Genomic DNA, 27169 nt, shown 5'->3' on the forward strand with positions numbered 1-27169 from the left:
AAAAACGCAACCACACTGTCATTTATTAATACAAATTTATACAGTGACATATGCTATTGGAGAAATCAGAAATTCGTAACACACAAATTGGTACTGGAAATACAAAAATCATTTGAGAGTCAAGAATCAGGTTGACAGCACCACAAATGTTTTATTCAGTCTGAACAGGTGTGTAGTATCCGAGAAGAACAAAAATTCCTATAGGACAGTGAGGCTGAATGTCATAAGACTGTGCAAACACATGCCAATGTTATTTCCCATCCACCAATTAGAATCTACAGGAGTCCTCCAGGAGGCCTGGGGGACAATAAAAGGGCCGTGAGGCAGACAAAAAGGTGCAGACTCTTCTTTCTTTTAACCTTCACAGCATGTGATAACAAATAGCAACCCGAGGGGTTTTGTTCCTTCTTACCTAAAAGCATGGTATAAAAGGTTAGTAAGACACACACAAGGCATTAGTGAGAAAGTCCGAGAAACTGAAAGCAGTTTTGACTGAAATATAATCCCACATCAGTCACCAAATGATCTGATCCCTAACATGAAGTATAAAACATAAACAAAATAAAAAATTCTGCATCAAAGGAGTCAATCTCAACTTCGCATCTCATAACACTTTCTATGTAATAAGTGTGCATCCACTAGATAAGTACCACATTCAATGGAGTGTTATGTCATGGGGGCGGACGGCAGAGAGGAAGGGAGGCAGGAATATTCCAAGGGCTTGCCTTTCTAACAGATAGTTTCCTGTTTCAAGGTTCTCACAGGAAGCTGCCCTGTCATGCCAGACCTACACGGAGGCTGCTAGGAGCACTCGGAGATCTGCCTCTATTGCTTCCCACGCTAGCTTCATTCTGCCCCCGATCTGTGCTCTTCCGTGCATGTGTCCAATGCTGTAGTAATGGAAGGGATGTGCAAGAAGAATATTGGAGCAAATGGAAAGCTGCTGCTTTAATGTATAGGCATTCTATGTAGCACTGGAAGCAGTTACAAATAACGGGCCAAATCAAAAGTTGCTCCACAAATGACTGGCTTCCTGTCCTTGTAGAATTAGCATTAACCTTCTACATTTCTGGAGAAGACTCTATACCTGGCTGGTGAGCTCTCCAGCCACAAGACACTTATGAGGCTGATACAGTTCTGCCCCAAATTGCCCAGCTGGTCTCAAGTACCCCCTGACCAGCCAGGTTTCCGGTTCTGGGCTCCCCCAATTCATCCTCTCCTGGAAACTTGACACTCGTCTCAGAATGCTAAGTCAGACGTTCCTCTCAATGTCCTGCTCAATAGACCGAGTTACAGTTTCCCCTCCTGCTAATACATTCTGATTTTTCTGTTAAGTCCTCCTCAGGACGACTACCAGAGTCATGCCTGTGTAAATCGGTGTTCTTTTTTCCAATGAGAAGAGTATTTCATAATCCAGTAGAAGAGACAGTTTTTATTGTTTTTCTTTACTTGCCTGAGTGATATCGCCACCACATGGGCTCAACTCCCCTTCCTAAATTTATTCCACTATCACTCACCCATGACACCAGTCATTTGTTCACTCAACAAATATTTCTGGAGTGTTTGTGCAAGGCACTGCTGAATAAGCAAAGGCATGGCTCACATAGGTCCTACTCTCAAGGAGTGTGGAATCTGGGAGAGATGCCTAAAACCTTTCACAGTTCATTCTGTGTGGCTTTTAGTACCAAAGTGTTTCCAGTTTGGAATGTTCTCAAAGAGTTTGGGTCATTCTAATACAAATATTACACAACGTGAATGCTGTTATTTGCTCAGTGATTATGGTGTGCCATGCATCGAGAAGAGAATGTGTCTTTTACTCCTCAACAATGGAATTGTGCCTCCAATTCAAAACAACAGACATGCATGCTTATGTTTTTGTCGGTAAGGCAGGGACCAAAAAGAAACACTAAAGCAAGCTGTGTGCACACTACGTGCAAAATCATTAAGCTGCTATTTGAACACTAAATCATTTTAAAGCCATGTGTTTATGGCCTTTGTCATGTGCTAATATGGTAAAATAAGTGCCTGAGCTACCAGAAAAGAACCCCCTTCAAAAGAGAAATCCCTGAAATACGGTACCAGGAATGCTGCCTTTCTCTGCTGTGAGCACTAGTACTTTACCTGCTGTGAGTACCAGTACTTTATCTGCTGTGAGTACTAGTAGGCACCTATTAACTGATTTCACTCTGGACTGGGCTTTCTCCAAATTTGATTTGGAGAAAAAAGCAAATGAATCATTTACTTTCCTGAAGGCCTAACAAAATAAAAGCCCCACAGTTAGCTAAGTACACAGGCTTGTCTATTGGACTGGGCAAAGCCTGGGGTAGCAGGAAATGTGGTAGGTGTTTTAAGCATCCATGGCAATGGAGAATAAGAAGGCCACAGTGCATTGATCTTGTTTTGTAGTATCCTTCGACAGGGAGGATGTCTTCACGCATCCTTGGTGCAGCATAAACTAGTCAGGCAGAAGGACCTCTCCCTGGGCCTGGGGTGCAGTGCATCACTAATGTGCTCTGAGGTGCTTGCCAGGCCCCTCCTCTCCCCAGTTTTCAGTCTCTCCCTCTGTAAGGGGTGTTCTGCTATGCCTGATATCTGATGTCTGACAGGAGAGGCCCGAGGTTTCTCCCATGAGTTATAAAGAAGTACTCTGTTCTAGAGTACTTTGAACCCCCAGGTAAAAAGGATTCTGGAAAAGTAAAGTACAATTAGAGGTCATGGAGTGCAGGCTGTCAAGTGGACACAATGAGCAAACACATCTGCTGTGCTGATGAGCAGAATTTTGAATGGAATCTGGTGTCAGCAATGAACTCTGCTGTCCAGAGGCCCAGGAAAAAGTCCAAGTAGAAGAAAGCAGGAGGTGGGGAAGGAAACCAAAAGCCCTGAACCACAACCCCCCCGAGATCTGCCTTGGTACATTCCTGTCCTCTGAACTCCCTTGGCTAACCTAATTGTCACACTTCTGTCCTAATAGTAAAAGACCGGCCTTACAGAAGGAGCAATCCTAGCTGCTGAGACTATTAAAGGGATCCACAGAAAGAACTATTCCAATAACCTGGGGGTCTCAGTGGTTCTTTGTTTAATGAGGTAGCTCAGTTGTGAGTTGATGCATGTGATGTGTGCCTTCCACCGCTTAAAGCTACAGTTTTCCCTTTTTAATTTGCAAGATTATAAAAATACCAGTATTTTCCCGTTTTATAAAAATGATTTTAGAAAAAAATACACATGGGTGTTCTCCATTAAACTTCTGTTCCGTCTTGTAAATTGTTGTGTACTCTTACTTCCAGATTCAATTTTTTCACTTTAGCACCTTTGAACGCATAAGCCCCCTCAGCGTCAGTCAGTATGTTGACATTCCGCACAGTGCAGTACTGTCTGTTCACGTTCTTCTCCACCCTGTCCGAGCTCCTCTTGGACACATCCACCTTGGTATTCAGAGGGTATTCTTCCAAAATGTCCTCTATGGGCGCTTTCTTCCTGTGTTTCTGGCACTTCCTGGTGATGAAACAAGCCACCAAAAACACCAGAAGGAGAAGCATGATAGCAGCCAGGGCACTGCCAATCGATGCCCCGGTTTGGGATAGAGAAGCTGCTACAACTGGCTCCTGCATCTCCAGATTCAGGGACTTCATATTGGTGCCATTCTTGACTTGGTCCCCTTCGTTGTCATAGATGAGGGAATCATCCAGGGTCAGTCGACCACTAGGGTCCACCAGGTCCCTTCGGTTGCGCCTCAGAGGGGCCGGGAGCGAGCGCTGGACCCGGGGCCCTGAGACGGTATCAGGGCCGATGATGTAGATCACCTGGAGATACCACTGGTGTCCTGCTTCCACCTGCAGGAGGAGGAAAACAGGAGACAAACGGAACATGTCATTGTTGCCCACAGACCACCTGGGAAGAAAGGAAGTGGAAAGACAGTTGCCACCACAAACCTTCATAGATAAATGGTTTCAAGAAAAGTGTTAGCAACGGTTGGTATCTACTATTAGAAAATTGAACCAAATATTATGGATTCCATTTTATTTCCAAATTAGGGTGATTTTGGTCCAGCTATACACATTCTTTTCTTTTTCCTTATCTGTTTATAATGTAGCCCTAATAATTTATCTTTCATGGTCTCTTTGGCTAAGTAAATGTTTATGATTTGTTGGTCTTCATTGACAACAATGATACACTAATATTAAGAACCACATTTATTCTCAATGACCTTTAATTGTATACTATGCTAATTTACTATTTTTTAATGAACTTTAGTTAAAATAGAGTCATTCAACAAATATTCACTAAACATCTACTTTGTGGATAATAAGCAGACACTTGTCAAAAATTTACTAAATCTGAATACTTTCTAGATCATCCCCTGAGTGGTTATATCAACAAGTATTTTATTTCTGTGTCATCTGCCCCCATTAAAACCCTCAATGGTTTTGAAGGGACTTCTGAAGAGTAATAATAGTTCTGAAATATAAGGTCATTGGTTACTATTTGGAGACAGAAAAAGTGGAATTTGATCTTGGAAGTTCTTATTTATCACTGAGACTTTAGAGTATTTTTGCTTATCAAACACTAGTAATTCTTGTCATTCTTTTTATTAAAGTTTATTGGGGTGACAAGTATTAGTAAAATTATATAGGTTTCAGGTGTACAATTCTGTAATACATCATCTATATATCACATTGAGTGCTCACCACCCAGAGTCAGTTCTCCTTCCATCACCATATATTTGATCCCTTTTACCCTCATCTACCACTCCCCTCCCCCAATTCTTGCCATTCTAAATTGCTATATTGTATTTATGGATTTATTAAATGTTTTCCACATGCCTGTGAAAATCAGCTAGTTCAGAATATAGCCAAAAAAGGAGGCAATATAAAAAAAATTTAAGAAAAGTTAGAGTATCATATGTACCCCGCTACACAAAATGAGAAGTGACTATATGTAAATTAAAGAATTGTATTATTATTTGCTGTATTGGGAATAGGTGGTGAAAATTTTGGTTTAATGATAAGCTTAATAACAATTAAAAAGACCTGCCAGCAAGAATGCTATAAAAAGAAACTGACAGTTCAGAGATGATGTCGTCTTCTTTTTTGCAACCTTTAAAGTGCCCTTGGTCCTATGCTTCTCTTCTTCTACCACACTCACCTTATAGAGTGCATCCACTTTCAGAGTGAATCCATCCACACCTGGCATGCTACTGACCATATGGAAATCAGGCAGCTCGGATGCAAAGTGGGCCTCAAAGGGGACGTCATGGAAGTACTTATCAGTTACCTCTGGTTGACTGCGGTCCTAGAATTTCAGAAAAAAGAAATGTAAGATGTAGAAAGCTGGAACCACTGAACTGGTAGACGGTCGTCACTGGGAGGAAAAAGGTGCTCTGCATCCTGACAGGTTGGGTCAGGAGAGTATGTGGGCAGAAGTCTGCTTCTTAGGGCAACCGCTGCCTCTGGGCTCCACTGCCCTCTCTTCAAGAAGGGACATTTGATGGCCTCTGTGTCTCAAACCACAAAGAGTGGGACAGCCTAGACAAATAATTCTCAAGCTATTTGGTCTCAGGATCCTTTCCATGTTTAAAAATTAAGGACTACAAAAGTCTTTTGTTTATGTGGTTTTTCAGCTATCAATATTTACTGTATTAAAATTAACACTGAAAAATAAAAAAAATACTTGTTAACGAATTCACTTTAAAATGGCAATGAAAAACCCATTATATTAACATAAGTAACATACTTTTTTAGAGAAAATACCTATATTCACTCCCACCTCCCCCAAAGAGAGCTGGCATTGTTTTACATTTTTGTAAAGCTCTGGAAAAGAACTAGATTCTCATAGCTTCTTCTGTATTCATTGAGTTATGATATGTTGTTTTGGATGAGGAAAATCTGGCCTCACACAGCTATGTAGTTGGAAAAGGAAGGAATGTTTTAATAGGTTTTTCAGATAATTGTGGATATTCTTTTTTGATACTAAATCAAAACTTGGTAAGTTGCACTTTTTAAAAGATTAGTTACAATGTGGATTCTGAAACCATATCTATAAACCTTTCATACACTCTACACTCATGAGGGGATGAGTGTGAAAAAGGCAAGTACCATTACTTTGTTATGAAAGTAGTTTTGACCTTGTGGACTCCCTGAAAGCATATAGGGGACATGCAGGGGTCTCTGGACCATACTTTGAGAAACACTGGCCTAGACTTTCCTTTTCCTTGGATATTAATAATAGCTGTCCTTGTTACCCACCAGAACCATCACATTTGGTAATATGTACTAGAATTTAGCTGATCAGAAAGAAACAACAACAACTATATATACATATATATATATAAAACCATCAGGAGAGGGATTCTATCTGCTTTAGGCAGAATTCGTAGCAGAGAAAATCTACTTGAGTGTCAGCTCTTGAACACTAATGTTAGCGTACCAGCAGTAGGAATCTGTGTTTTAGGTGTTTGTTGGGCTGAATACATCCGTACTGTGGCCCTTCATTGTAGATTGTCCCCGTGGGATCAAAGAAAGGCACATAGCCATCCTTGCCAGTACAAAGATAGACTTTCTCCAGCTGAAGTTTGTAAGCAGAATTGAGGTTTTGTTCTGGATTCCAAAGTACTCGGCCATAAAGGATTTGACCTGGAAAGATTGAGAGGCATTAATTAGGTCTGACTGTAAGATTAAAGAGAAAGAAATGTCAACGGTAGAAGGGATTTAACACACTCCCTTAGAGTCAAAATTATGCATACCTCTCTATGAAGAGCTCTATGAATCCATGTGCCCCTAAAATACTCATTCATTCATCTATTACTTCTTTTATTCGCTAAGTATTAATTAAGCATTTAAGCTGTGTCGAGCACTCTGTTATGTGCAAGGGACACAAAGGTGAATGAGATGTAGTTGAGGAGACAGAACTAAAATCTAAGCAACTGCTAAAAATAGCTAACATCTATCAAACTCATACTGTATGCTGGGTGCTGTACTAAGTTCTTCCCATGCAAAAACGCCTGTAGTGCTGACAACTTTACAGGTGAGGAAATCAGGGTGCTGACTGGTTAAGTGATGTGCTGATGGTCACAAAGCTGGTAAGTGGTGAGTATGGGACTCAAAGTCTAGGTGCTTTGGCTCTAAAGCCCACAGTACTAACCCCCACAGCACCAGACCATTATGATCCACAACAGAGGAAGGTACATGAAGTTAAATGAGCATATAGCTGAGTACAAAAATCTGCCTGGGAGAGGTATGGAAGGATTTAATGAGGAGATGACACTTGAGCAGTATCCTGAAACACGAGTAGGCATTTGTCAGATAGAGCATCTGAGGTGGGAGGAAAGGGCTGAGAAAGCACTCTAGGTAAAAGAGAGTCCATAAACAAACAAAATACCGAATGCCAGAGGGTATGAGTCCTGCTGTAGCTATTGTTTCCTTAGTGCCTGCTATGGTAACAAGTTCTTCACCTACATTACCTTATTTAATCCTCCCAGGAGCCCAAGAGATAGGTTCAATGACTATCCCCGTTTAAAATAACTTGTCCAAATTGTCCTATCTGTGACATGAGGGACAGGAGTTGAGCACGAATCCATCTGGCTCCAAGTGCTGGTTCAGACAGAGCATTTACTATGTTGGTAGGTCAGTGTGACTGGACTGGAGGAAGCACAGAAGCTCCAGCGGGGGAGACTCTTGGGAAGATAGACTAATGGTGGTGAGGATTCTGGACTTAAGTATATAAGGAATAGGGAATACTGGAAGGTTTTAAGCAGGGGCATGATAGTAACACACCGGGATTGCAGAAAACAGAGCATGGAGGAAAGACAAAGAGACCAGCATCACAGAGATCAGGTACAGGCTATTTTAACGCTCTAGGGAGAGACAGGTGTCTAAAATATAGCTGTGAGGCAAAGGCATGGATTCAAGAAATAACTAGGAGTTGGATTCCATTCATTTTAATGACAGATGGGATGTGGGAGGCGAAGGAGAAGTGGGGGATAACCGTGAGGTGTTTGCCTGGGGCACCTGGACTATAGTGATACGGTCAATGGGGCAACGGATGTGGGAGAAGCATGTTTGGAGGGAGAGAAGTCCAGTTCTTGACATCGCTAGCTGTCTAAAAGACATCCACTTGGAGAGGCTTGGTAGTTCCAGATTGCATGTGGAAATAAGGAAATGAAGGTCAGGTGAGATCAGGGATCAGGTCAACTTTTATAGAATGGCTGCAGAATAGCAAGAGTATAGAAGATTCAGATTTAAGGGATGGGCCAAGCCCTGGGGATGGTCAGAGGTAGCACTGAAATGAGAACAGAAGGAGCTAAGCTTGGAACATGGGGACAACAACACAGATAGGGCAGAGGATGGCGATCCAGGGCAGAAGTGTGAGAAGTTTTCAGAGAGGCAACATGTTGGGGAAGGCTTGTGCAAAAGAAAGCAAATAGGAAAAACTGTCAAAATTCATGGACTTGGTGTCATTGACAAGAGAGACTTCTGAATCCTGGTGGGACCAACCCAGCCTGCAACAGATGGATGAAGGACTGATTGTGAAGAAAGGCCATAGGGACATAGTGTGTTCACCACTCCTTTGGGAAGTTTCTCAAAGAAAATGAGAAAATGGGCTGAAGTTTGAAGGGGAAGTGGGGTTCAGGGGTTGTTTTTCTGTTATGGCAGGACTTGAATGAATTTTTTAGGATGAGAGAAAAAAACTCAGATATGAGGAGAAGATTAAAGGCAAGAAAAAGGCAGAAGGGGTAATTATGAGAAGAAAGGCAGAATAGTGATTAATTTATTCATCCAACAAATATTTATTAAGCACCTAGACACTGGTGGTATGGTGTACAAATCTGATATTTGATCACAGTCTCTACTCTTATAGTCTAATGGTAGAGCTAGGCAATAAATAAGTAAAGGAATATATAATATACATTATATAATGTTCAAAAATGTGAGAAGTACTATAAAAAACGAACAATGTTCTGTGAAAGTGAAAAATCTGAAGGCCTATGTTAGATTGTCTGGGGTGGTCAGGGAAAGCCTTTTTGAGGAAGTTAATACTGAAGGAGAAGAAAGAACTAGTCTTTTGAAAAGGGAATCATGTTTGGGGTGGGGAGCAGGCCGAGGAATCATTTCAAGTAGAAAAAAGCAAGATGGAGAATGCTTATACACATGTTTGACATACCTTGGAGGCTGGCAGGCAGTGGGGGTCCTATTGCAATCTCTGAGGAATTCAGAGATAAAGTAACTTACCCAAAATTAGTTCATTAGAATCTGGTTGGAAGCTCTACTTCTTACTACTGAGTCTTACTACATAGACCAGTGCCTTTCTACAGTGTCACACTGCCAATCAATATAGTGTCAAGTAGGGGATCTTAATTGTGAAACAATATGAAGGAAGCATATGAGTCTGTTCCTTGCCTAAACATTGGCTGCCCTGGAACCAACCTCAAGGGAATCTTCTCTGGAGAGTTGACGGAAAGCTGATGAGCAGAGATATTAATCCAGGGATTTACCCGAAAGCTTCTCAAATCCAGCCATCATCTCATTCTGCAGCCAAAGGAAACAACTCACCTTTTGAGAAGGCTCCTTTGTAATCCATTTCTGCCAGTGACATATCAGATGTGTTGGGATCCATTAGAAACACCTTCTCATTATTGCACAGCTGAAATTCAGTATTGAGCGAATACACAACTGGTACAGGGCGGTTGGTCTGCTGGAATGCAATGGGTATCAGGAATCTAAATGTGGGAGAAACAAGAGCTCCTTGAGAGCGGGTCAACTTTGCATGCGTCATCTGAGCTGCCCCCTCCTTCCCACACTTCTCAGGATTGTGAACAGTGCTAATATTTATCGAATAAAGAGCTATGTGTAGGAGAGGGACTTTATTAGTGTGGGTCATTATGAGGTTAATCTGCTTCTTTGAACAAAAATAATCTAATTCCTCTTTAGACCTCTTCAGTACTCTTGGCTTTTCCTGGTCCTTTCATTCTGAAGGCCCCCAAAGTTGCTCTTTGGTTGCTAAAGGACTCATTGCTGTAGTGCCCTGCCTTGACCTTTCCTTCCCAGATTCACATGTGCTGAGATTTTGACTCTTTCAACTTTATGAAACCTCTTTACCCTATGTCCCGCTTTTCAAGACATTGCTAGACAATACTCTCTTGCCTCCCTGGGCTTCTTTCCCGGTCTTTTGAATCTGCTTCTTTCCTCTCTGCCTCTGGTCTTCTCAGACTGACTAATCTTCTTTAGATCTCCTGATCTGTTCTCTACTCCATACTTTCTGCGGCTTTGGGACTCCCTTATTCAACAACTATTCACTGAGATTTGTTATGTGATAGACATTGTTTTTATAATGGGAATTCATTTGTGATCAAAGCCCTCAGGAAGGTTGTATTCTAACAGGAAGATAGTTAATAAATAAACTAAGTTCAAAAATAATGTAGTACACTGGAAGGTAAGAAGAGGTAAATAGAAGAAAAATTAGGCAGTGAAAGGGAAGGCTAGGAAGAGGTTGAATGGGAAATTTTAAATATGGTGGTCATGGACGGCCTCAGTGAGAGGAAAACATGTAGGCAAAGGCTTGAAGGAGGCATGGGAGTAAGTTCTATGGCTACCTGGGGAGAAAGCTTTCCAGGCAGAGGAAACAGCAAGAGCAAAGGTTTGGGGTAACAAGTGTGCCCGATATGTTAGAGGAACAGTCAATCAGCTAGAATGGCTGAAACAAAGTGAGTGAGGAGGATGAGACCAGAGAGGTAACTGGAGGCCACATTAGACTTACCTCAGATGGTAAGAACTTTGGGTTTTACTGAAACTGTTGGGAGGTTTTGAGAAAGTAAGTGGGGTCTACTGTGTTTAGAATGGGCTGGAGAGTGGAAGCAAAGTGACATGTTAGGAGGTACTGCGGTACTCCAGGTAAGTGATAACAGTGGTTCTGAGCAGGATAGTGGCCAAATGGCTGTGAGAATGATGGGAATAATATATTTTACAGGGGATGCCCATAAGCTTGGTTGACAAATTAGATGTCTGGCATAAGAGACCCAGAGGAAGAGAGGAGTCAAGAATATTTTTAAGAATTTGGATATAAGCACCTAGAACAGGGGTCAGCAAAGGTCTCCTGTAAATGGCCAAATAGTAAATATTTTAGACTTTGTGGTCATATGGTCCCATATCTATTTGCTCATCACTGTATCCTCAATTCTAGCCAAGCTCCAGACACATATATTTGTTAAAGAATAATGATGAGTGATAATTTCAATGTTTTCCTCTTTCAATAGAGTCCATTTGACCATTCCTTACTTTTAATTAAAGGGTTATTCCCACCAGCATACAAACATGTGGAAATATTTTTTTACCCTAAAACACAAACAAATCTCCTTTGACCCCTCATCTCTTTCCAGCTAATGCCCCTCTCCTCTGACATCCTTTATAATAAAACTCCTTAAGCAGTGTTTTTCCTTGTTCTCTTCACTTTCTTACCTCTCGCTTGAACCCACTCCAATCAGGCTTTATCCCCTGAATCCACTGAACCTGCCCTTTGTCAAGATCATCAACGACTTCCATGTCACCAAATCCGATAGTCAATTCAGGCTCTTAATTTGAAAGTCATTTTCCAAATTGTCTTCTCTTAATGGTAATGTCAGATTCTGTTCTCAGCGTCTTCTCTCAGAAATGTTTTCTATTCACTTTGCTCAGATCCTAGAAAGGTAGTGTCAGACTACAAATTGTCTGAGAGCAGAGGTTACTTTAATCCTCTGTTACAATCTCCATGCCTAGGTCAGAGCAAAGCACATAAGAGCTGACTGAATACTGGCTGAATGAATAAACACTGGCACAATGCAGACAGTCTCAGGTCTGAGGCGGGTATGGGCTGATGTACAACCGATTCTCATTATTCACGGTAGTTATGTTCTATAAAGCTGCAACAAGCACTGAATTAGTGAAGACTGAACCATTGCTCTTAGGGGAAATACAGGGTAGAGTTCCTAGAGCCTCTGGTCCCCACGTTTCCATCAACTGATCAATATATAACCTTGTTTTATGCATGTTTCTGCTTAAAGACACCTTATTTAATGTATGTTGTTGATTCATTAACATAGAACTTATGATAACAGCACTAAAACGCATGCCTGAATGAACACTCCATAAAGCACATCACAGCCTTCTTGTACTTAGGAACTAGACAGCAATTCAGCAGTATGCTTGGGAGCCATTTTAAACAGGGAAATCACCAAAGAAAGCAAAAAAATTTAAACAGACCATGAAAAGGACACTTGTAACAGCTATATAAGATGTCAGAGGGGTAGTAGCTTGGGGGGTGGGTTATCACTTTATGAGGGGTTTAAATGTCTATGATGTTGCTTTCTAAACCTGAAACTACTACTACTACTACTACTACTACTACTACTACTACTACTAACAACAACAATAAAAAACCGTAATCAGAAAAAAAAAAAAAAAGGGCACTTGTTTACAGTATGAGACCTGAAATAAGATGGCAGAACACTGTGTTGCTCAAACTGAGCTGGGAATGTGTGTGTGAGGTGACTCAATATTTTGCCACTCTTCATGTCTGTCTGGACATGACCATGATAGTACCACAAAAATTAATTTTGGGGTTACAAATACATGCTACCAAGTAGACAAATTCATAAATAGTGATGATTGACTCTGTTTCCCTACCTTTCTGGGGCATGCGCAGTGCAGGCCAAAGGCTTTTCTCCTGGGTCAACCCATGGCTGTGTGGGCTGCACCGTGCAAGGAATCAGGTAGATGGTGTACTCCCCAGAGTAGTCCTTCCTGGAAACATGCAGAGCAGACTGTGGTTAGAGGGAATGATTTATAGATTATTCACTTACCCGGAAACACATTGACTTCATTAAACAGTTTTCAGACGGTACTTGTGCCCCGCATCTAAGAACTTTATGAGTCTGCAAACATAATTTTTAGGAATTTCATCACTGATTTTCTAACTGTCAGAGTATTATCCAGACATGTTAAGTAGAGCTATTTTCACCTATTCACTTTCTTTTCATGAGGAAAGCTAAGAAAGAGATACTGTTTATAAAAACCTAAAAGGCTCAGGTGAAGGCAAACCAGAACCAGCCACTTCCTGCAGATTTCCATGAAACTTGTTTGACAGTTTCTGTTTACTGTTTCTTGTTGACTGACACCCAGTTTAATGCATTCGCAATTGCAAAAGCTTTCATGTATTAGCATGTGACTGTGTCAGTGGCTGCTCTCACAGGAGAGGTAGCACATGTGTCAGGGTTAAACAACACCCCTTCAGAGAAATCCCAGACCCCCATTTCATTAGCATTCAGTTTTGGGCCTCCTCTCCCAAACTCCACAGCCTCATCCCTTTATGAAGTTGAAGAACAGTATCACTTGTCAAAGGACGCTACTCGCTGGGAACGTCCCTGTTTACGGTGGGGCGCAAGACTGTTGGTCATGACACCAAGAGCATGGGGTCCTTGTAACCCTCACCTACTTCATTTCCCACACTTGTCATCGAGGAGCAGCCCAGCCCTGGCAGGTTGCCTGGAAGGCAGCCAGACATCCAGAAACTTCGGGAAGATTCTTCAAGGGCTTTGGGAGGCTGCCATCCATTGACTAAAGAGCACAGGGCTTTGAATCTTAATTATAACTGTTGTGAGAGATCTGTGAACAGTTCTCACACACACTGTGTTCATTCTCTGACCACTTCTTTTGTATTATTTACAGCTATTTGTTACTAACGTGATAGTGAAAATTTGGTAAAAATATAATTAAACAAAACTTCCATGGTACATCCTGGCGTCAGTTTAGTGGAAAAGCACAGGATGGAAACTGGGAGAGAGTCTAACCCTGGCTTGGTTTTGACTCCTTCATGGTTGTATGATTTTAGACAAACCATGCAAATTTTCCGGGCTTAGTTTCTGAACCCCGTTGGGCCCTGAAAGGCTGTATGTCTGCAGTTTTCCTGCAAAGTTCGGGCCAGTAGAAAATGAGGCTTGGTTGAATTACATGAAATTTAATACATTTGAATTACATGAAAATTGACATGTATAATGTGAACAGTAACCCTTAATTAATAGAAATCCTTAATTAGGCAGAACTGTCCATGCCTGACCTTTGCTTTCAAAACGTCAGGCCAGAACATGTCATTCCTTTGCTCAAACCCTGAGATGACTCCCACCGCACTAGGTAAGAGCCCAAGTCCACACACTGGCCCGCAGGGTGGCCCTGCCCCATCTCCTTACTTCTTTGACCTTGCATTTGATCCTTCTCCTTGTTCACTCCACTCCAACTACCTGGCCTCCTTGCTCCCCACCTCCCGCCTCCATCCTCCAGAAATGCTGCCACGGCAGGAACTCAGCCAGGAACCTCTTCCCCAGATAACCTGCATAACAAATTCCCTTACCTCCTTCTAGCCTTTGCTCAAAGGTACATTTTTTAAAATTAGTTTCAGGTGTACAAAACAATGTAACAGTTAAACATTTATACCCGTCACAAAGTGATAACCTCCCTCCCCCAATCTACTGTCCCTCTAACATCGTATGTATCTATTACAATTCCACTCTTGATAAGGCCTAGTCTGAATATCCTAATTAAAATGACAATGCACCCCCCCCCCAATTCTCCTTACCCTGCTCTATATGGTTTCTTTTTCCACACCACTCATCACCTTTCAATATGTTATACTATTCTGATTGATTATACCTACTCTTGGGTCTCCTTTCTCTAAGCGCTGTGTGCAGGGATCCTATTTGTTCACTGATCTGTTCTGTGTGTTCAGAACCTTCCCTGACACACAGTAAATGCTCAGTAAATATTCATTGAACAAATGAATACAGGACAAATTGCATGGTCTCCCAGGCTTACAGTCCTATTTTTCCTTATTCCTGAATATAATTTAGGTTGATTTCCTCACTATCCTTCCAAATATGCCAAACATAGTCCTAGATACAGGTCTTTAATCCTGTAGTTCTCCCCTTCTTTCTAAAAACTAGACATTTCCCATATGTTGCCCCCCCCCACACCACCCCAACAGGAAACCTTGCACAACTCCCCAGGCCATGGCAGGCTCTCTCCTCCCTGGACAGCTATGGCCTTGGGGTTCCTTCGGTACCTCTCACAGGGCACAAAGCACAGAGCATGGAACTTGTATTGTTGTTCTTCACTTGCCATTTATCTCTGTATTTTACCTCCATATCTCAAAAGAAAGCTCCTAAAGGATATTTATTCAGGATACTATATGCTAAAACCTGCAGTTCTCTAGGGATTCAAGAGAAATCTGGCATGCCTTTAACCCTGTGGAGGCTCACAATCTAGTGGAAAATGGGACTTTCTTTAGAGCATGATAACATAATAAGCTGTGTTGTTGTAGAAGCTGGAAGCTGGGACAATGTGGGAGCAGGGAGGAGGATCTTCTAATACTGAGGATCTTCTAGGAGTCAAGACAGGTGTCATGGAGGGTCAGCATTTGAACTGCAGCCCAGAGGAGTTTGAGTTCTGCAAGAGGAAAGAAGTGGGAAGGGCAGAGGGAGTTGCAAAAGTACGGAGGTACCACAGCCTGGGGTTCAGGGCTTCGGGAGATATGTAATGTGGTGAGAAGTTTGGTTTAAAATGAGGCTAGAGGGGGAGGGGATGAGCCTTGTATAAAGAGAGTTGAATTTCATCCGGTAGGATGTAGGGAGTCAATAGAGGATTGAAGAGGACAGTTTCTCTGCCAATAAATTGGGACAAAGTACATGCATAATCTCATGATCTTCTAGGAGGCACAGCCTTAAAGATTATTACGTATCGATTTCAAAGGAGTCACTATATAAACAAGTATCTGATATAAGACCAAAAATGTACAATTAAAGAAATCTTTTTGAAATGATTCTTTCTTAAGACAACCTGCCACTTCTTCACTATAAAGCTAGAGTAAGATTTTCATGCTAAACATAGACCTTAATTTCATATCTATAATATGGGGATAATAATATTTATGACAGACTCCTGGTTCCCCATTATTCTTTGTATGGTAATAGTGTTAATTTGGTTTTACCTAGCCTTCCATCTTACAATGGGATATTTTACTCTATTTATCCAGTTTCTCTTCTATCTCTATATTGAGGGTTATTTATTTTATAGGACATTGGGCTATAAGGAGTGACATCTAGACCAAATACCAGAGATCCTGGGTTTTTCCATAGTTGTGGTAATTAGAATGCAATTTCTTTATTATACTCAACTTTCCCAGCTTCCCTTGCAGGTAGAGGAGGCATGTAATTAAGTTTTAGCCAATGGGATGTAAGTAGAATGATGTGCACTCTGCCTGGTCTGATCCTGGGAATTAGGTTCCGGGTTTATCCATCCAAAGCTGATCTGAGCTACATTTGTTTCTTTACCTATTTGCCAGAGTGCTGTTTCTATATCTCTTTCTTTTAAAATAGAAATCCAGCCTTTGAATAAAAGCCCTATTTTCCAAACTCCTGAAAGAAATTTCAAACATTTCAGACCTACCACCGCATGCCCCCACCCTGTATTCACCTGTTGTAAGAGCTTGTGGCTCTCCAGAGTTGATATGGAGAATCGAAGGTCTGAGCACTCCACAGTAGCTGCAGGCCAAATTCAATTCCTCCTAGGTGGTCAGGAGTCAATATGAAAGACTTCACATCAGGGAGGGTGTGATGCTCCATCACAAACTGTCCTATTTCAAAGGGAAGCATACATACTTATTTGTGAGTTTGGTTGTACTTGTGGTGATGCTCTACAAGCCTTAGAACTGAATTAATATTCTTTAATCAAGCAACTAAATTTATACCTACCCTCTCATCCTTAGAATATATTCCACACTGGTTGGGATAGCATAGCCTCTCACCTCAGCCCGTCATCTTACTCATGATGGTCATTACGATCATAGCGATTTATAAACAATATGAATGTGCCTTGTGGAAATGGTGCTAATGAATGTATTCATAATAACAGGGGGCCTTCAGTGTGACAATCAACACTGAATAAACTCAGTTTTGAATTCCAACCAACATGTTTCTAGATGTAAAAAGATCTCAGTAGTTTATAAATAGAAATACCAATTTTGAATTTAAAAAATCTCATTTAGTACCACTCAAGTCTTTGGTGGAGGGAGACAATTATAAACATGATTAAAAAGCTAAGACACCTCTATTCTTTAAGACTGCAGTCATATAGTGTCATGATAAATAAAAGTAGGAAGATTATTCTAGATTAAAAGAGACTAAAGAGATAGATAGAACAACCAAAATGTAACATGGGAAACTTGATTGGACTCTTCCTTTTATATAAACAGATATGAAGTAAATATAAACTAATATAAGACAAGTAGCAAAGCCATTTGGGGGAGAATGGAGGAAATATGAATAGGGACTTGATATTATTGGATCAACTCAAATATCTTGGATGTGGTGATGCTATTGTGATATGGAAGAGAATGCCCTTGTTCTCAGGAGATGGCTACTGAAGCGCTTAGGGCAACTTGACATGAAGCCTGCAACTTGTTTCCAAAAGGTGTGACAAAAAAATGGGTATGCATGTGTGTATATTTATACACACACATAGCAAAATGTTAACAATTGTTGACTTTGTTTCTAATTGTTCTATCTTTCAAGTTGTCTCTGTGTTTGAAATATTTCTTAACAAAAAAATTGAGGAAAAAACTAAAGACATTACCTCTGAATTTGGCATGGGTCTTGAATTCAATGACAAGACGGCCATCTTCTCGAATATAGATTCTTAATATCTGAAGCCTTGCAGAGAGCACACTGTCTGTCTGGATTCCTGGGCAGGCAACCACACACACAAAACATCCAAGTTAGGGCATGGAGAAGACCTCCCAGACATAAGCTACAAGTAAGTTATCCTAGTCACACCTCTAGGGAGAAAAACACATTTATTTGAATGTAACTTAGGAAAAAATTTACATATTCACATGAACATTTGCCAATTAAAACTGTGGGACAGCTGGTTCTACTTCATTCTTTTTTACAGTTCCATTCTCCTTGACACAGTCTCTTTATAAGTGCCACTTGCACAGCTGCAGGGTCACAGCCCGTTGACTGGGGGAAAAAACGGTTCTTAAAACTTCTTACTATCAACTTTTCACCAGGATGTGGCTTCAGCACATCTGCTTCATAGTGCATTTTCTTTTCTTCACCAAGACACATGTCAGGACTTAATGGAACCCTAAACAAAGTCCTGGTGACTGCATTTAGTATTCAAACCAAACAAGAATTAAAGATTAGTTTAGAGGGCCAGCTATAATGGCATGACATGAGTAAACTGTAGCTTTAGTAAGGTCAATTACAATCATGATACCCAGTGAGTTCAGTATGACCAAAAATTAAAGGATAACCAAAAGAGGGGAAAAGTTAAAAAAAAAATAAATAAATAAAAACCAAAGCTCAAGGAATTATCTGACCCAAAGTATGAAATCTTTCTGAAGTTATATATCTTCCTATGAGAGATATACAGCAAATAAATGATTTGAGCTTAAATTACTTAATAGAAGAAAGGACTGTACCTTCCATGACTAGAGATGAGGCCCTGTTTAAATAAAATTCCTGCAGCTTTTTAATCTCTGCCTCAGATCCAGTAAATCCCCTCTCGGGAGGGATAATGAGAGCAATAGAAGTAGGGAAATGAGTCTGGGGTAATTTTTGAAGTATAGAACACTGAAAATGGGAAAAAAGCAAAACAATAACAACAACAACTGAGATTCATTGGAGTGAATGGAGGGGAGAATCATGGAGATTTAAGGTGCATTCATGTGAGCAGTGAGAGAAGATGGTAGGGGGAGTCATGAGAGGTGTGAGCCAGCTGAGGGGCTGTCACCAATCCAGAGACTAGCCTCAGATGAAGGTCATTTAAAAAGTTCAGCATTGAAATCCATGAAGTAATCATAGGATTAAAGTCGCTACTTTTAAGAATGCAATAAAAGAGCAAACTGTAGGCCAAATGAATAAAGAGAGCAAAGTGGCTCTTGATAGAGTTTCCCATTTCCATGCATCTGCTTTGAAGACCCTTTCTTGCTCCTTAAACAACACAAATCACACCATTTTTAGCTAAGCGACAATGACATGATTATGCTCCAAAAGAACCCACTCTCTTCTGAACTCCTAATGAGCAATATGGGACTCATCGTCACTTGCCGTCCTCTACTCTGGGCTCCTAGCTATCTGGGCTGAATTCTCATCCTTACAGGTCCTCCAGCATCCACATATAGGGACATGGTTCTTACGGAGGAACCACAGATCTATACACTTTCCAGACTTCAGGCAACTGTCCTTGGACTGTATATAGGACAACAGGATGAGGAAAGCAGCTACTGTTAAAAATCACCACTTATTTTTTTCTTTTACTCTTGCTGGAGCATAGGGTAGGAGGACGAGGTAAGATGTGGAGGGGTATACCTGTTCTCCAGAGAACAGTGTCATAGAAGAAGGAAAACTCCATCTCGGTGTGGTGTTCCAAGGAGGCCCAGCCCCTGGGAGCTGTCACATAGATGTAGGATACATAGAGAGGCACGTGCACTGTCAGGAACGACTGAGCAGAGTCTCTCACCTGCCAAGCAAATGGAGTACACATCGGGAGGTTACTTCTCCCCTGGGAAGAAAAGGCATATGAGCATCACATCTTGGTTCAATCTCCACTCACTCATTTAGTCACTCACTCATTCCTAATCATTAACCAAATGCCCACGAGGATGCCAGGTACCAGGCTAGGAGTAGGGTCCTCAGCAGTGGAAAAAGCTAACCTCACTGCCTGTATGGAACCTAAAGTTTAGTAAGGAAGACACATACATTTAAAAAATAAAGTCAATAAACAGATGGGACGTGGCCAGGATGCTTCTTAGGTAGGCTGATCTGGGAAGACTTTGCTGAAGAGGTGACACTTGAATAAAAACACCTTTGAAGAGTGAGAAGGAACTTCGTCTCCACTGATCAATTGCTGGAAGTCTTGGCTGAGATTTCAGTTATTCCTAAAGGATTGACCTGACAGACCTGGGATCGATCTACCGTCATACTGACTGCACTTTCTAGTGACCTGCAGGAAAGTTTACGTTAACCCTACTTGGGAAGATGTGCAAATCTGGATCCTTGGAATGAACGTATGGCTGACTTGGACGTTTCAGTGAGTTCTCACAACTCTTGCTCCAGGAACGGGTCCTGGGGTTTGGATATCACTTTTAGGGAACTTACCAACAGACAGCCCAGAGCTGCATATGCTTGGATAACTTCCCCTCTAATACAATGCTGTGTTGAAATAATTTTGAAAAGGCAGAACATCATACTTCCTAAAGAACACTTGTAAGGAGGTTTCAGTTAGTGCTATTAATTTGGCTCAATAATTTTTATTTTACTATGCAATGAACAAAAACTGGATGAAAAGATAAAATATGAGCAGAAGCTTTCATAGGAAAGCTAACTGTACATGTGCACGAGTGGAGGAGTTGGATTGTTCATTTTTAAATGTGTTTTATATTTTCCTTCATAAATATATATTCTTTATAACAAAAAGCTTAGTTTAAAACAATTTTATTTTTTCATTGGCCAAATACCACAATACTCTATGGAACTTATATTTTTATTTTGTTTGAAAATACAGTGTAAAGTGTTTCCATGGGGAACTGAAGGAAAGCGCCAAATGCTTTATCAATATTTAGTACATCAAAATTTTATTTTTCTAAAGGATTTTTTCATATTCAATATTGTCAGGGATTTAAAATCTGATTCCCAGTTTTTCAAAAGACTACTAATTCCATATTCATTAAAAATTTTTTTTGTAATGCCTTCTTCTGTTTTTTGCTTTAGAAAATTTTCAGATTTTTATCTGGGTCTCATGCCATGTTCAGTTCCCTTACTATAGAGGCTTTTCTAAATGCACTTGTCCTAATGCCGCAATTGTTGATATTAGAACCTCTATGACTTCTCTAATTGACTAGCAAAATTAATTTTCCCTCCTCTATTTCTGTTTATTCTCCTTTAACCTTCGTGTTACTTACTAATCCTTAAAAAAGGAAAATAACCCTGACAAATATTTGCTGCATCTCTGTTTTGTGCCAGACAATGTGTTAGATAGCTTCCTATGTTGAGATTATTAGTGACAATTTCAGATGAGGTTCAGAAAGATTACAATCTCATCTAAATCTGCTGACATTTTACAGAGAAAAATATATACTAGACCTTGGTTCTAAGTTCTGGGTTTTTTCTACCATGTATCAGCTATTTCAACTATTTTTAAAGAAATAGAAAACGATGAAGTATTTCTGTATATACAATTTTTGTGTTGGTTTAAAAGTGGGACATATACTGGGGCTGCCAAAAATATGTATACACATGACTTATATTCATTTTTTGTTATCAGTATATATTGAGTATTACAATTTTAAAACAATTTTTCTTTTTTTTCTTTTTTTGGCACCCTCTGTATAATAAGATCATTGTCTTTGAGATTTTTAAGCATATTCCAAACAAAAATATCCAAAAATGTAATTGAAGTAAAATCCTGGAGAACAGAGAATACTAATTTTTGAGGAGTCAGGGGAAGAACCAATGAGTTAGTTTTGCATTTTCACAAGTACACAACTGCAGAGATGGAAAGAAAATTTAAGAGCGCCTTAAAATTCTACTCAGTAGAGGGCAGTAGTGTATACAGAATGAGAGTTAACCAAAAGGAGAGGTGTCACAAAGAACCAAAACAAATTTTAATTGGAGACACTTTCCCTAAATGATTAATCTAAGTCCCTTTACAAGTTCCCTCTTTCAGTGTGGTTGAGCCTAATTTGAAATGAAGACCAAATATCTAATTTTTTCTTTGATAACTGCTCATAATTGGGTAGAACCTGCTTTAAAATTATTTTTCCCATGAGGGCGCATTAGCCTGGTCCCTTTGCTATAACTGCCCTTCTCCTATGACAATGACTTCTTGCTATAACATTTTCTTTTGTCACTATGTTTAATGGCTATTTAAAAAGTGTCTATTTTTACAAGTACTATTGACTTGGAATAAATATGAAATGAATGTGTTTTAAACAATTATTTCTCCATAATGCTTAGGACGACAGTGTCCTACTTGTCTTCTGAAAGCCAGGGTGCACCACCTGTCATTTTGATTCATTTCTCCAGGTGGGGAAAAGAACATATCTACTTAGTAATAAATCTAACATCAAGTGTAAATAGCTTTGGCTTTTCAAAACGTATCCAGAGGAAAGAACATATATACCCAGAGAGGTAAATACTAGATTTTTATATAAATGCCAAACAGTAATTTTTTCCATATTAATTTGAACATTTTCTACATTAATTTTCCAAATAATTGACTTAGAGGACTTTGAGAGGCTCTCTCTAGCCACGATGCTGCAAACTCCCTTAGTTGGTTGGCCCAGTTCTGGAGGCCACTGGATGCAAAATGCTAACTGAAGTGCTTCAGGAATAAACGGGTTTTACATGGCACCCAGGTACACGCACCCTTCCCATAAGCCCCTGGAGACCCACCTGGAAGTCGGCAGTAACTGACCCCCCACAGACGTCAATTAACTCTGTCATGTCGTAATAGGCATCGAAGGTCCAGACACAGCTCTTCAGGTTCAAGTGTTTGTAGAGCTGGATGGTCTTGGGCTCCCGCACGCTGGGGTCAAACTGGAAGGGGCGGTCATAGCCAGGCCCCAGGGCTGCACTGTGGTAGACTGAGTCATCCAGGAACCCTGCCTCTGAGGGGGAGGGAGGGACAAGGAATAGTAACAGTCTGCAGACTTGCTGCTTGCTGGCTGCCCAGAAGCTGCGTGGGGAGAAGAGACATGTCCTTTTGATACGGAGAGAGCTCTCTCTCCATCTGAGACTATTAATAGAGCAAGCCAGGGCTCCTAACACTTGCAGGCAACACTGGCAGAAAGGACCTTGCTAACTGCCCATTGTCCTATGTTCTTAATGACTGGGCTCACAGACTCCTCGAAAGGATGCAGGAATCTGGGAAGAAAAGGTGAACAAATGATACCATAAATGAAGATGGCAGAGCTTGGTGGCCCTGTATACCTCAGAAAATGCACTGTCGCACCTGGCAAGTCTGGTTCTAGGCTTCACAATCAGTCCTTGAAGAAATGGATTTACTATGTGAATAATTTGTTGATGAGTTATTATTTTTTTAAGATCTATTTAAAAAAACAAAACAGTTTTTATGGAAAGCCAACAAATAAACCTCAGTCTATGCACCCCCCCCACCCACGTTTCTGAACACTTGGAGAAAAAAAAAATCTTAATTTGGTGTTAATGAGTAAATAGCTCACTAATGATGCTTGACTAAACCTTCCCTGCTACAGGAAAAAATTATTGGATCAAATGCTGCCAAGCAACTGAACTGTTTTAAATTAAGGAAGACCTTTATGCAGCAGAGAGCTAAATACAGACACAACTTTAGAATATAAGGGTTAAGACTTTTATAGTATTATAAGCAACTCTAGTATTCTGAAAGAGCTGATGCATTTCTTAGAATGTTTGACAGCAGCACCCAACCCTCTGGCCCACAAGAGCTAGGATCTCAATTAACATGTGTTGAATCTATGTTTCAGTAGGAAGAGGTACAAAGTTTCAGCCTATAAATATAGTGTGGGGACAGAGCCAGGAGTGCAGTTTTCCTGGCTCTCGGCGTCACATGGAAAGGTGCTGGCTCAGGTAGTAAATGGCCATCAGCTGTGGCCTAGTTGGCCGTCAGCTGTAACCAGTGAGCCATTGGCCACTAATATAACTGCTGTGGCTACACTAGCAGAAAATGGGGGCTAGCAAGAAGATGGTGGCTGAGCTGGCAAGATTGCAGCTAGCAAGTGAGGTTGGTTGGTAGAGAGAGGTGGACGGCAGGTTGCAGATAGTGTGGCTCCTACTTCCTGTGTCCCCAACCCAGCCACCAGCGAGACTACAGCGGTATGACTCATCTACCTATGGCTCCATGGATGTTCCTTTTTGGCCTCATCGTGTCCTGCGTTCTTATGTGGCGAGTGGGACCAGAGACCCCACGTGACTCCCTGCATGACACATAGTACTATATTTCTTTCATTAGCTGTATCTGTGGACCAATTAAACTTTCATGTGTAGCTCGGTGATTTACGAATAGTTTACACTCCACTAATTTCTACTATACCTAAAGTGATGCTTAATAAATATGAAAGAGCACGTGAATACTGTTCTATCTTCAAAAACACTGTTAAACGACTCATGAGTTGTGAAGGGAGGAAGCCCACCTTTAATTCGCACTGGCTAAGGCAAATGGAAACGGGCGGGATTCTTTATAAAGGAAAATGTCTGCTGTGGTGAACACAGGGAGGTGCCGCCTCAGGTCGGCCTCAGCTGCAGAGCTGCACGGCCTGAGGTCGCAGCCTCACCCCAGCAGCTGGCATCAGTGACTGAGCCAGGTGGGGTAGAAAGGTCAGTCACTTGGGGACGGAAATAGGACGGAGTCTGACTGATGTCTCTCTCCAAAGCTCGCTGTGAAAACTCGGTGGCAGCTCTGTCAGGCTGTGTTGCAGTTTGACTTCTCCCTCTGCCCAATCCTGCTTGCTCTCCTGCCCTTGCACAGCTGTTGATCCCTAATAACCATCCTGTGCCCCCAACTCCATCTCTGTTCCCACTCCTGGAGAACCAGTCCTATAACGTAACATCTGCACTCTAGCCTTCTAAAGATGCTGCAACAATGGGGTTTTAAGGCATCTTAAAACATGCTCACTAGAGGGGAGGAAAAGAACTAAAATGTACCACGGCTGGTGCTTTAAAAATGTCAATGAGTTTAATCCTCATCTTCATTGGTATCAGTTGTTTCCTCATGTTATAGATAAGGACAGAGGGGCTCAGAGAGGCCCAGCTGTTTTTGTTCAATCACATAGCTAGTGGACTAAGGGTCTGCACCTAAGTCAGTTTGATTCCAAAGTTGCTGTTTTTTTCTTATTCATGTCATGGTCTGAGCTGCCTGAGTCTGGCTGCTTGCTAAGAAGGAAGCCCACTAATCATGCAGATCTTGAGCACCGGAAAACATGAAAAGCAGAGTTCACTTAGTCATATCCCTAAGGGCCACTGTGCTGGGCTGGAACGGGAAAGCCAGCGTGGAACTCATCACTCACCTGAGATGCCTCTCAGATCGCGGGTGGTGACAAGATTAGAGCAGACGTGCTGGTGTCTGTAGATGGACTCAGATAATAGAAAATGCAAGTTGTGCAAAGGCATGGTGGAGATAAGGGGCAGCATTCCATCCTGGTGTGGGATCTGCACTGAAATGTGAATTCTAAGGGGAAAAAGGGCAGAAATAAGGGTTTAGGTGCATGCTATAAACAGTTTGTATGGTATATTTCTTTCTCAAAACCCAATTTGTCTTCACCAATAAATTTACCATTTTTTTTCTCCCCTAAAGATTTCCATGTAACATTTCTCTCTGAACATGAGGGTTTGACAAACAAGCAGGGTTGGTTTTCCTCCCAAGAGGGCCTCCAGACTCAGGACTGATAGCAATCAAGAGTCATAGATTTATTTTTCTACACAAGAAAAAATAACATCACAACCACACGTTACCTTAAAGCTCTCTTTTGCTTTAAATCAGGGGTGTCCAAACTTTTTTCAACGTTTTTCACCAAGGGCCATATGCGGTAAAATACACAAACGGCCGGGCCACTCACTCGAGGTGAAGTACGTATTGCCTCACCTGGTTTATTTAAGTATACTAAATATATTTTTGGAATTTGCTGCAGGCCAATAAGAAATGGATTGTGGGCCACAGTTGGCCCACGGGCCGCAGTTTGGACACCCCTGCTTTAAATGGAAGCTTCTGTTCCTTGTGAGCTAAAGCTGAGTGACAGATTAGGTGCTGCTCTCCTTTGCTGTCACAGTGATGTCTGTGGGGGTTGGGTAGGGTTGACACTCTTTTATTTTTTTAAGTATTTGTGCCAAAAAGACATTAGTGAGCTCTTAAAGTCTAAGGCCAATATCCCTACCCAGACCAATATCTTAGAAATAGTAACATCCCACTACTCATACTGTCCCTCCCCAATGGAAAGACCCTTCTCTCTGCTCTCCCTTCAAGTTCCTGAAACACTACATATTGGCCCTCACTGGCCTCGGTCTGCAAGATGGTCTCCCCTGATCCGCATTCCTCACCACTTAGCTCCCTTTGCACCAGGAAGTCTGTAACTTATTTACATTGCTACTACTTCTTGTATGTTTTCAGACTATGTACATTTTGCCTCCCACTCCGAGGACAAAGACCATTTCCCTTGCGTCTTGTGTTTCTCCAGAGTGTGTAGTATACAATTCTAAATAAAATATAAACTTAATAAATATTCGTTAAGACTGCACCACAACGGAACTGTACTTACAGGCTGCATGTTTTTCCATTGCACAAGTTTAAAATTTCAGAATGTTTATTGAGGTGCATTTTGAGTTTTGACAGCTTCTCTGTCTGAACAAAGACCATGTTTATAAGAGGAATTAGAATTTGGGAATATGAACAAGATGGCTCTTTTGCAAGGAAGGGGTCAGTAGCACCCTGGGCACTTCTGTTACTACTTTTGAACAAAGATAAATTTCATTCTGTTAGAATAAAAAAAGGATTTGCATATTCTTAGCTCCATATACAAATTTTTTTCCCCCATGCAAACGAACTGCTTTCTCTGAACTCAGTTGCTCAAAAAGGCAAACATATAAATACTGTGAGGTTTAGTGAATATATATGACATACGTGAGTTCTTTTTATGCTATGCAAAAATGAAAGTACCCACCTTCCACCATCATGGTGGCACAGGAAAAAAATTAAAGCACATCTTCCCAGTGTCTTAGTCTTCTCATTTGTTCACTAGATAATCAGTGAGTTACTTTTAAGGGCCAAGAAGCACTGTTCTAGGCAGAGGGGATGGATGCAAAATAAATAATCACGGTCCCTGCCCTCACCATCTACTATGGAGCCAGAGAGAAGGAATGATGCTGATGCTCTGAAAGAGGCACCTGGGTGTCACAGAACTGGAAGGAGGAGCTTCCAAATTACATTGGAGGAAATGATGGAAAAGTTCCTAGAAGAGAGGCCATGAGCCAGGTGTAGTAGGAGAGACAGATTTAACTACCCTGAGTGGAAGAGGATGGGGGAGAATTGGAGTCAGAAGTAGCAGCATGGCAGAGGCATGCTCCCTATAAGAGTCTGAAGCCCTGGGGAAGTTACATGTGGATCTG

General features: G+C 41.1%; 1 protein-coding gene across 2 annotated transcripts in view; it reads right to left on the minus strand.

The window, feature by feature from the left end:
- FRAS1 (Fraser extracellular matrix complex subunit 1) overlaps window positions 1-27169 on the minus strand; it is a 423789-nt gene continuing 396620 nt past the window's right edge. For both annotated transcript variants that reach the window (XM_019720206.2, XM_074324419.1), the window contains 10 exons: window positions 25078-25238; window positions 22469-22683; window positions 19385-19535; window positions 17646-17753; window positions 16488-16647; window positions 12651-12767; window positions 9546-9712; window positions 6424-6629; window positions 5143-5289; window positions 1-3830 (listed from right to left, as the gene is read on the minus strand). In XM_019720206.2, the coding sequence (XP_019575765.2) occupies window positions 3237-3830; window positions 5143-5289; window positions 6424-6629; window positions 9546-9712; window positions 12651-12767; window positions 16488-16647; window positions 17646-17753; window positions 19385-19535; window positions 22469-22683; window positions 25078-25238 (2026 nt within the window). In that variant the 3' untranslated portion in view covers window positions 1-3236. The remainder of the gene's footprint in view (window positions 3831-5142; window positions 5290-6423; window positions 6630-9545; window positions 9713-12650; window positions 12768-16487; window positions 16648-17645; window positions 17754-19384; window positions 19536-22468; window positions 22684-25077; window positions 25239-27169) is intronic.

This window comes from Rhinolophus sinicus, linkage group LG02 (assembly GCF_036562045.2).
Source record: "Rhinolophus sinicus isolate RSC01 linkage group LG02, ASM3656204v1, whole genome shotgun sequence".
Taxonomy (NCBI): Eukaryota; Metazoa; Chordata; class Mammalia; order Chiroptera; family Rhinolophidae; genus Rhinolophus; species Rhinolophus sinicus.